Below are 11,222 nucleotides of genomic sequence, written 5' to 3'. Positions count from 1 at the left end.
CTCCCCCCCAAACCTTTTATTTTACTCAGCTTTTTAGTTTAGGGGTTTTTTGCTTACTAAAGCTTTTAGCGTTTACTAAAAAAGGGATGTAAAACATAATGTGACGGAGTATTAAGGTATCGTATATATTAAATCTTTTTAAAATGTTTTCAAAAAATACTGTTCAGCTCATGAATTTAGGCTGGGCACTCCTTACCTTTGTTTGAAGAACCCCCAGGGCTTGCTCTCTCTTCGGTAGAGTTTAACCCTTGAAAGGCATTATCCTGAGTGTCTTGTTGATACTTCAGTTTTTGGGAGGCAGGTGGAGCGTTTACCATCTCTGGGGATTCAGAATGCCGTGGAGGGCTTTCTGCTGCTGGTTTCAACCGCTCCCTTGTAGTCTCCTTCTTTGGCTTGATTAGTTTGACCAAGGCTCTGGCTCCAATCCAGTGGTTTTTCCTGATAAAGCAGGTTTTGTGAATGGGATTCATAAAACACTCCAAGCAACACTCCACAAAGTTTACAGCTGTGGTAAAGCCATCAAGCCATCCTACATTCTTATTTGTTTACTGTCATGAGTTGGAAAGATGCAGCATGAATTTCACAGAGCTTGAGATCCATTTCTCCCAAAGTACAAATTATTTTACAGAAATATTTCTTCAGCATGAGAAATATGCAAGAAAGACAACTGTTCCCTCTGCTAGAAATCGGAACTACACATATGGACCCACATAAGACATTTTAACAGTGTGAAAAGCTCTACTACAGGAACAGACCGAAAAGGAAAGCAGCAAAAACTGCTTTGAAGATTAATCCCTCTCTTTGCTAAAGCTAACAGTCAGAACTATGTGTGGTGGAATTAGCTTGGCTCTTTGTTGTTAATTTGATTTAAAAAAAAAAAAAAAAAAGACAGCTTATCCCATTTGAAAGGGCAGCTCTGGAAGTTCCTACTGCTGTTTAGTCACCATACTGGGGGTCCCTCACCTCTGCTAGGGGCAACGTGGCTTTTTTCCAGTTAATACTGTTTCAGATTCCAGTATGAAAACAGAGGGCCCCATATGAGGTACTGTCCCCTGTATTAACACAATCTGCTGCTCCAGGGAATGGCTTGCAGAGTGAGAGCGAAGGGAGAAGTGGAGATGATGACACTGTTCTTATTTCAGATGAAATTTCTGTTATCTCCAGTTATGGAGAGCCCTTTCTCACCCTCACAAATCTGTACAACAACAGCAGAACTGAACCCATATGGGACTTACTTTTTTGGAGTAGGATCATAGAATTTGTACTGATCCATTATCTTCTCTTCAAGTTTTTCCTTGTGTCTCCTTAAGGCATTCAATTTATCACTGTGAGGAGGGAAAAGCACATTCGGAATCAACGGTATGAAACCAAGCATAATCAAATCATTGAAGCCCCAAAGCCACCAAGAGAGGAAAGAGCCTGAAATACCTTCCTATCAACATAACCTTCAGAGTCCTACTGAGCTCATTCACTGTCTGTTTAGAGAGGGCAAATGCAAAAGCCTGCCAAACTTGCTGATGGGTGATTTTTGTCTAATAAGCATGAAAGGTGAAAGAACAACAGTAGATTGGTGCTAGATTACTCACTAATGACTCAGGCAGAGTTTGTTTGGTGGATGTTAAGATTAATCTTATTTTGGTTTTTGAAAATTCATTTGCTGATTGTTCAGTCTTATTCACAGATCACTGACGATTACTCACGGGTTAAGATCCTTATGTAGTTTGAACTTCTTGTCTACATGATAACTGCGTATTTTATTCCTGTTCTGCTTACGCTGTCTTAACTAGATAAATAAATAACGTTTAATCTTTTTAAGACTACTTTGGTCTCCTGCAAGCACTGTCAAAGCACTTTCGGCAGTGCCATGTAATCTTGCTATTTTTTTTACTCATTATTTTATTTTATTAACCCGCACAGCATATTTTAGCAAATTTTTTTCATTCAAGTAGCAGATTCTCCTGTACCTCCATTGCAAAACTGTCAGACACCTGGATAAATATGCTTAGAGTACGTCTGAACTGTATTCAGCCAATTTCAGCAAACAATTTCTAACATTTCAACCATATAATCCAGTACTGAAGTAAAACTCATTTACTAACTCCCACATCATTCTGAGGTGCTTAGACTAAAATTCTTGGGATCAAGACCAAGTTTCTTCCGTCTTTCTTACCTATAAGAGATTTACTGCAGTGAGACCAGAATTCTTTGTAAATGTACAATATGTTTAAACAGGGTATCTCACTTAAGCATGCCACCCTGTGCATGGGGGATACAGCAATGCATGTTGGCACTTGCAACATTAAAAACAAAGGAAATATTTCTTATAATGCAAATGACAAAAAACTAGAGGAGCATGAATATTTGCTATTCTTCAGGAATCTAAATATAAAATGACTCTCATAAGACTAAGATTTTGTTGCAACTTGGCTGTTTTCCAAGCTCTTCAGAAACCTTTGAGAAGTACCACTGGGTTTAGCATTCCATCTTTTATAACTAAGTTTTCCACATGAGTTCAGGTATATTATTTGAATAAAGATGTGCTTGTCCAGATGTCCTGAACAGTCCTTTGCGGTAAGGCAACGCAAAGAAAATTTGTAGCTTCTCCCCATTACACATATCTCCTCAAAAACATCCCCTTTGCTAGCCAGATACCAAGTAGACCTATCATTCCCCTACCTGTCTCCCTCTAGTCCTGATAGATCATTTGCATTCTGTGATTATCTAGGTGACTTTTTTAGGTTTCACAATTCAAATCTCTAGTTTCTTACATGTACTGTTTCTGTTCTTCATGATACTGCTCCTTGTTCTCCATGTTCTGCTCCAGTAACATCTGATTCTGCTGGGTCAACATCTGAATCTGACTCAGAAGATGATGGTTTTCTTCTTCCAGATTTCCCTTCAGACGGGACAGGAGCTATTGAACAAGATAGATTAATCTCTCCTCTGTGTCTGGCTTCCCTAGATGTGCACCATAATCAAGCTAACACAGTAGCATAGCAACCTGGGATATGAATCTATAAGCTTCAAAGTATATGGAGGTGGTGTTATGACCACGTAGCTTGACCTTCTACACATAGTGTGCCAAAGACTCCATGCAATGAATGTTAGCACTCTAACAGGAACCCAGCAGCATATCTACCTATAGCTACTCACCTCACAGTGGTTATCCAGCTTGGTCAGAGAGATATCCATGGACTGGTGCTGCTCTTTCAGCTCATCATAGCGAGCCTGCCAACGATTCAGCTCCAGCTGAGAGTTGTTCAAGGAAGTTTTCAGCTCTTTAGTGTGCGAATGCAGCCCTTCATACTCTGCCTTTAGCTGGTTGTGCAAGAAGTTCACCCTAAACACGAAAAAGCCAGCAGGCTTATGAAGGACACTTCACAGAAAGTACCTCACATTCCAAGATCACACCGTCAGCGCGCAGCTGTCACTAAACCTAATATTAAGTTCCAAAGACTAACTCCTAAGGACATTTTTATTTTAAGCACATAATAAAATTTTATTAAGAAAGTAGTAACAGCATTATAAAATATTTCAAATCTACAGAAGAACTGAAAGGAAAATAGATGAAACATAAAACTGCTATTTCCTCAACGTGTAAGAGAAACACCACAAATTTCTGAGGCACAATGTATTTAAGAGCATTTGGATATAAAGGCAGCTCTATTTGGCACAAATAAAGAACACTCAGAATTTTTTTCCTGATACATATGAGCATTAAAGTGTCCTGAACTATGAGACACTCATGTTGTAAGATGATACTGTAGCATTCTTTTACAGCTTTTGGTAAACCTAAAAATGTCTACACATCATGAAGACATAAAATTAAATAAATAGATAAATAAAAAAGATTAAGTTCTGCATCTGCTGACAGATCAGCTAAGCCTTGCTCTCTGCCGGTACTGCAATCAACGTTTTGCAATATCTTTGTCCCTAGAGAAATGGAGTTGAAAACAGCAAGCTTGAGGTGCTTGAGCTCTGCAGTATTCTAAAGTACATTACAATCAGGAGAGCACACAAAACTTGCGTGACTGAAGTCAGCGTGTAATTTTTAAATAGGATTCAATCTGACACTGCTTTATCTTGACCTGACTTTGGCCCCTTATTTGTACCAAACTATTTCTCAAAACACCTTTGTAGTATGAACAGTGGCACTGAACTGGTTATAACGGAGAGAGTCCCAGTAGGGATACAGGTCGGGGGGGGGAGGGCACATTTTACTGCTGCGTTATGTAAAGTTTGGATGCTAGCTCATGAAAGGGGTTTTGACATGCCTTAACAGTTACCCAGTGATCATATGAATCACTAAGCCCACTTCTAATACCAAGAATCAAGTTTCTTTGGAGTATTAATAAATGGCAGCTTTCTCTGGGCAGCAGAAAATAAACAGCAATGGTAACTTAGAGCTAAACCATATTGTGGAAAAAACATAACACTGTTCTCCTTAAGGGAAAAAAAACCAGGGTTAAGAACCATTTCACACAACTCTAGATATTAATGGGGGGTTTAGGTATTTGTATTTCTACTTCAAGACAAGCACTTGGAAACAACTCATTACAGAAACACTTGTGAACTAAACCACACGTGGAAGCTTATTTTGAGTGAGCAAACATCCCAGGATCAAACCATGTCTGAGGGACCAAATAATGGTATCTGTTGACAGTATCCATGAAGCTGATAATCTTAAATGAGTTAAACAAAATTATAAACTTAGTAAGACAGAAACTGAGAAAAAATTAAGACACATTAATGAAAGTATGCTGTGGTTAACACAGCAGAGCAAAACAACCATATGTTCTGCATAATTGACTTTTTAGAGCTATATACAAGAATTTAGCAAGGGAACCGTACCTGTCCAGTTCCTCCCTCAGCTTCTGATTTTCCCCAGTGGTTATTGCATTTGATCTCCTCTCTTGTTGCAGAACCTCTCTCTCAGTTTTTAAAACTATTTCCAACTCTTCCAATTCTGCCTTGTGTTTCATTAAACTGTTGTATCTGTAAAAAGAGGAGCAGCATACTCTCAACTTTCATGTAAACATTTTTATTCCTCTAGTTTAAGATTCTTAATAGGTAATACCATGATGACCAGACAGAATTTCTTTTCCTGCCTGCTTAGTTTCATATACATTTGTGTGGTTAAACATCTACCAAGGCTGAAGAATTCCACACTATGCACAGAATTTCAGCTTAGTCTAGAAGTCAGCAGGGAGGCTTTTAGGAAAAAAAACAACCCAATCCATTTTTTATGCGAACTGGAATGCAATTGCCAGAACCTAATTTCAATTCCAAATACTGATCATTTGGTAAGAAGTATGCGAGTCTCCAGGGTGAGTGGAGACTGCACCATTAAACTGGAATCCCATTCACAAGTCATTGTCTGTGGCAGGTTTCAAAAACCTGACTAAAAAGCAGAAAGCAGCAGCCAAAAAGCAACAAGAAAGCAGTGGAATGAGCAACAGTTTATTAGGTACAACCTAATGCATATTAGGTTATATGCATAGGTAATAGCATCCTGCATAGGTAATAAACTCCTGCATATTCCAGACAGATGATGAGTATCAGTGAGGTGACAGCAAAACACCTTTAAGCAGGGGCTGACCCACCTGCTTGAGCAGCTCTAGTTGTTTGCTACTGAGAAACCCAAAAGCAACATTGGTGTTCACATCCAGGCTTCCAGGTTTTTGTGCATATATTGTTCAGGGCAGGGAGATAGGCACAGACAGAGGGCAAATGCCATCAACTATGTCTTTAATTTTGATCTCTGGAATGCTAAAGTAACAGAGGTGTGGAACAACCCCCCTGATAACTTGGCACATGTATCGATTAGGCAGGCTCTCAGCCTCCCTGAGCTGCTACACCGCCTGCGTTTGGAAAACACTGCAAAGAATGAGGTGGTTTGAGACCACTTTGCAAAAGAGCAAGCTGGTCTGAGAAGATTTTATTTCCTCTGGTGGCCTCTGTCAGGGTCTGTGCCCATACACACACACACCAGCAGACACCACTGGTGTGGTCAATGTCAAAAGTTATCAGCACATTTTTCTGGGACTGTGACAAAAGGATATTGCCCTGAAATATCCCTGGGCAGATACACCTGTGCCAGTCATGGAGAAACATCCCTCTAAGCAATTGTAAAACAGCAACGAGGTGGAAGATACAGCATTGCTTGAAAAAGCTGGCAAGACCAAGTATCATCTCTCTGCGACTCTCATCCCAGCAGAGATGAATGCAGAGCACAGTTACTCTGCAGTCATGAAAACTTCAAAATAAAAACGAAAGCAGCAGACAGCACCCAATACACTGACTCCTGCCAACTTGTTTTTCTTTTAGGCTACCGCTCCGTTCATCCCAGGGTCAAATTACAGCCTGTACCAAATTCCAGTCCATTGAAGGGCCACACAGAAAAGTACCTGTCTCCCAGACAAAAGCTGCTTTTTGCTATTCATTCCCAGTAACAGCAGTGGAGTTTAATTAACCTTATTTATTTGTTTTCTTCCTCCATTCGGCCCCAGGACAAATTCAATGTCCGTATAACAAATGGAAGAACCTGAAAGCAGAGGAAGGTTTCACATCCAGCTCCAAGAAGGATTTAAGACAGACTGTGTGCCAATCCAGAGTCTGAGAAGACAAACTCCACAGTCAGTCCCTTGGCAGAGATTACCGCAGCTGCCTCTGCAGAAACTGCATTGTGAATTCTTCTGCCATTTCTGTATGATAGGGCTATTCTGTTCATTTTTTCCCCCCAAGTCCTCTATTTTTTAAAAGAGGGCTACTTAGAGGGAAGCAGTGTACTGGTCCAGTTTTACTGGCTCCACATGCTGCCTTTGAACATGGGAACCCCTGAGGTAGACCACTGCTGCCCCCCTAGATATTAGGTGAGAGGTAAGAAAGAAGAGACTGTTTGCAAAAATGCAAGTGACTGTGCATCTCTGGAGCCCTAATGAAATCCCTAGGCAAAGTTTTCTTGTAGTCCGGATTTAGCATGGAGTCTACCATTGGAGCAGTATTTGTCCAACCTGACAAGCTCTACCACCGGGAGCAAGGTTACCCATCCTTTAGGCTATTCAACACTCACATTCACTCCACTTCTTTAAACATCAGGCACTTGGACAGAGGGGTTTTTAAGAAGATTTTTTTATGCATGCAAATAAAATCCATTTTGGCTCTGACACTATCCTTTCCTGGGATTGAACAATCATATTCCTCTTTACCCCTTTTGGCTTTCACGCTTTCTGCTGCTTTGTTAGGAGAAATACTGTGGGTAGGTATTTGTGACCGAGAGAACTTTAAAAATTCTCAGCTATGATAAAAAGCATGTGGAAAAAGGAACCCAGATAAATAATTACCAGCTAGCATTGGTAACATAATAATATAAGTCTCTGCAATATGTAACCCTCCACAGCAGGGGTTCTGTTTTTCCAGCAAGATGAGTTTTTTCCAGTGTCTCTGAAGGATTAGACTTCTCCAAAGTAAGCCACAAAGAAATGCTCAAGGACCTGCTAATCAATTGTAGCTGGTAAATTATTTCCTCCCCTTAGTAATGTGCAATATGTAAAGCAATTTAAAAAATGCAGCAAGAGAGTCCAGCCTTTCTGTGCTTACTGAGACGGTCAGCCAAATACCACAAAGTCAAGAAATTGCTATTAATGGTAAACGATCCTAACATACTAACTCTCCTTTTCTTGCTAAGTCAAACCCACATGTCTGTGGTTTGCTGGGCTATGACAGGCCATTTCACTGCAGTTACAGACAACCCATTATTAAATCCCCACTGCAGAGCTAATACTGTGCAGATAGAGCTGTGGGAGGTTTAATGAAGTTTGCTCAGGTGCAGAAAATATTCTGTGGTTAGAATGCATTAGAGTGAACTACGAAAACCTTGGGGAGCTTGGCTGTACACGGTGTTAGGAGTCCAAAAGCTAGCTAAAGTTGCTGCAGATTTTCTTAGACAAGCTACAGTCCTTGGTTTGTGCAGGAGTGCAGTCCTGCCTTAAGCACCAGAACTATGACTACAATGCTGTCACCAACTGAGAAAAAACCAATTACCTTGGAGTTGGGACAAGCAAAACCTGTCTCTTGGACAATGCACAAGCAAACTTCTTAGCTGCATTGAGCTGCTCTGGGATAATTTAGCAGGTGGTGCATTCTACCTGAAGTTGAAAGTGAGATATTTCATCTTAGCAGTTAAATGCCTCAGAGTGGCAGAAGAAAACCGTTCTTACAGCTGTTTTTCTGACTTTCTCTTTTTTCTGACAGCCAAATGGAGACACGGGCTGTCCTTGGACAATCACCTTGATAAAGTGTCTTTTGAGACTGACCAGTTGAGGACGACACTGCACTCTTCAAATTGCCAAAATCAACATCCTTTGAGTATAGAAAAGGCTACCATCTGCTCCCTGCAACATCTCTGACTGGTAGCCCCCTTTCGGTGACAGTCCAAATTGCTAATGTTTACAATGGTGATCTGAGCACTTCTCACTGGCGATAACATTTTTAGAAAACCACTTTTTCCTTTGGCTAGAACTGTTAAGTAATTGGTAAAGAAAGAACCCAGCAAACTGCCTCAACACACTGCAGTGGGATAATCTCAAGCAAAGCCCGAATCGATGAGAATCATTAATCAGTCTGAGAGAGACTTGGTAAGCAGGAACAGTGGCTGTGTAATCACTTACAGCTCATTTAGTTGACAGCCAAGCAGCTGTCCTGTCACACAGCCCTGGAGGGTATTTTAATCACAACAGGTTTACCTCTGTATTTTGTCAAAGTCTACTGCACACTGCCAGCTCCTTAGTCTTTGGGAAAGAAAAGTGTAGCACCGGTTTGTAGTCCACCCTCTTTGGATCACTGTTGAGTCGCTCTAAACCCAGCTCATAGTCTTGCACAGCAACTGAACCTAAATACAGACGTTCTGAAGAAAATCACTGAATTGCACAAGAAAAGTTTTGAGGGGTTGGCAGAGTGGCATTTATATAGTAGTACATCATATATAGTGTTCGATCCACACACAATTGTTAGAAAATGACAGTGACTAGAGACTAAACAATAAACAGAAGACTGATTTCATAATGCAATTGAAAGGCCTGAAGCAAAAGCCTTAGAGACTGTGAGAACCAGAAGAAAATAAATAATACAACACTGTCTTCAGAGCTGGCTCACTATGGCTTCCTTCAGAGAGCCTCCTTTGTCATGAGGTTGATGCCACACACAATCTTCAATTATTTCAATTTTTCAAGATACATACTAGTCACACCTAGGTAATTACCTAGGTGACTTGCAGACCTTACCATATGACTAGAAGAGATACACAGTAGAACTGGGGAAATCTTTTTAAGGCTGCATGTTACTATAGTGCAGATCCTTAAGTGTACTAAAGCTGTTTAAGCTACTTCTGACAGAGCATCCCCAAGACCCAAGCCCGTATTTGCTAAATATCACCAGAGCCATCTGTGGTCTGCCACCTTTAGAGGTCTCAAATCTACAACTTTGCAAATATTTTCTTCTAGTCTCCTAATGATAGCAAGATTGAGAAGATGCTTTTTCAGGGGGAAAACTTACTCAGTAGTTTCCAATTGTAAGTGGAGACCAACATTTAAGGCTAAATGGACACACTCCGACTATACTACACCCCTGAAGAGCGAGCGTACCTCTCACCCAGACCTTTGTGCTCCATATCCAGATTTTTGTGTAATGTTTTCAGGCAGCTGTGCTGGTTTATTAGCATTTCATATTCTGTGGACTGCCGTTCATGCAGTGAAGCAAGGTGTTCATGGTCCTGAAGCAATGACTCATACTCAGCTTTCAGCTGCTCCTTCTGTTTCAGTAGATTTTCATTCTCATTCTCCTTGGCTGTCTGCTGATTTTGCAGTAAAGCATTCTGGGCCATCAGAGAAGCACTCTGGGAGCTGAGGGTTGAATTTTCTACCTAAAGTTTCTCAAATAAAAAACAAGCATTAGTTATTTACACCTACTGGAACAAACAACAAACACATAGTAGCAGCTTATATCTGTATAGAGTTAATCAAGAGTGCATCCATTGCTTTGTAGACTTAAGACATTTATGGACAATTTGGCATCATTTTGGTATTGCTGGTAGTATGCACCACATAAAACCACACTATCATTGGTCTGAAAAGTATCAGGATAACCTCTGAACTGAAACACTGTTTTACTATCAGAAGCTCTTATGCCTGAAGACCAAGATGAGCTGGAACATTCGCAAACTCAACTGCATCTCTGACAATCATGTACAAAGCCAAAGTTACCCCATGTTTACATACAAGTAATAACTGCACCACTGTGTGTGGGGGCAGCACTCCTAACAAGTCTGATTTCAGTAGACAGGCAGCGCATTGATTTTATGTTGCTTATATACTTCAAATGCAGGTGAGAAATAAGCAAAGGGAACAAAAAAAAAATTGTGAACATGTGAGGAAAAGCTTGAAAACAAAATTCCTACCAAAAAAATTAGAGCTAATCCAATGTTGCCCTTTAAAACTATTCTCTTTCTCAAGCGAAGTTTATTTTTTAAAAATCAAAGTAACATTTAAGAGTATCTGTTTTTCACTGGCAACTTTGACATTTTGCCTGAAAGTATGAAAATTGTGATTGGAACCCATTGCTACAATGCCTCCTGGGAGCCGACTTGTGTCCTCTTCCCATTTCTTCCAAGCTCTTTCACAGGCATGGCATTAACAGAAAAAAGAGCAAAGAGCTTTTATTCCAGAACTGCAGCTTCTGGAATAACACATTTGGATTTTCCTGTATCGGTTTTACTAATTTCTCTCTGAATAACTATCCTCTTAATGAAGACAGCTACCAGACATTAGCTACAGAGCCAATATCCCTCCTAGCTTGGTGAAATTCAGACCTCAAAATAAGCTCCACCTTATGGGCCAACATTGGCCTACCAATACAAACGTTTTCTTATTAGCTATCATCTTCTCCACACTACTATAATCAAATCCAGCCTTCTGGAGCTGCAAGACTGTCCTGACCTGGAGTTTGGCTGTCTGTGTCTGTAGGGAAGTGTTATGCTCCTGAAGGAAGACATTTTGCTTCTGTAGTGTCAGGATCTGATTGTTGAAGGAGACGTTCTGTGTTTCCAAATGCTTCAGCTGTTCTTTAAGCAGCTGCTTCTCAGTATGCAGGGCTGCATTCTGAAAGAGAGATGGCATTGAAGGGGTGATAAGAAGAAATGAAACAGCTGTCCTGATCATCTGGAGTCC

General features: G+C 40.4%; 1 protein-coding gene across 1 annotated transcript in view; it reads right to left on the bottom strand.

The window, feature by feature from the left end:
* Positions 1 to 11,222, bottom strand: part of CCDC88C (coiled-coil domain containing 88C) — an 89,151-nt gene that overhangs the window by 10,773 nt on the left and 67,156 nt on the right. Inside the window, 7 exon segments of the mRNA XM_035888724.1 lie at positions 197 to 438; positions 1,236 to 1,325; positions 2,769 to 2,914; positions 3,154 to 3,340; positions 4,852 to 4,995; positions 9,642 to 9,919; positions 10,992 to 11,153. Coding sequence (XP_035744617.1) covers positions 197 to 438; positions 1,236 to 1,325; positions 2,769 to 2,914; positions 3,154 to 3,340; positions 4,852 to 4,995; positions 9,642 to 9,919; positions 10,992 to 11,153 — 1,249 coding nt within the window.

Source organism: Egretta garzetta, unplaced genomic scaffold (genome assembly GCF_000687185.1).
Source record: "Egretta garzetta isolate BGI_Z169 unplaced genomic scaffold, ASM68718v1 scaffold361, whole genome shotgun sequence".
NCBI classification, from domain to species: domain Eukaryota; kingdom Metazoa; phylum Chordata; class Aves; order Pelecaniformes; family Ardeidae; genus Egretta; species Egretta garzetta.
The sequence above is the reverse complement of the archived record's forward strand: the minus strand, read 5'-3'. Positions and strand labels throughout refer to the sequence as shown.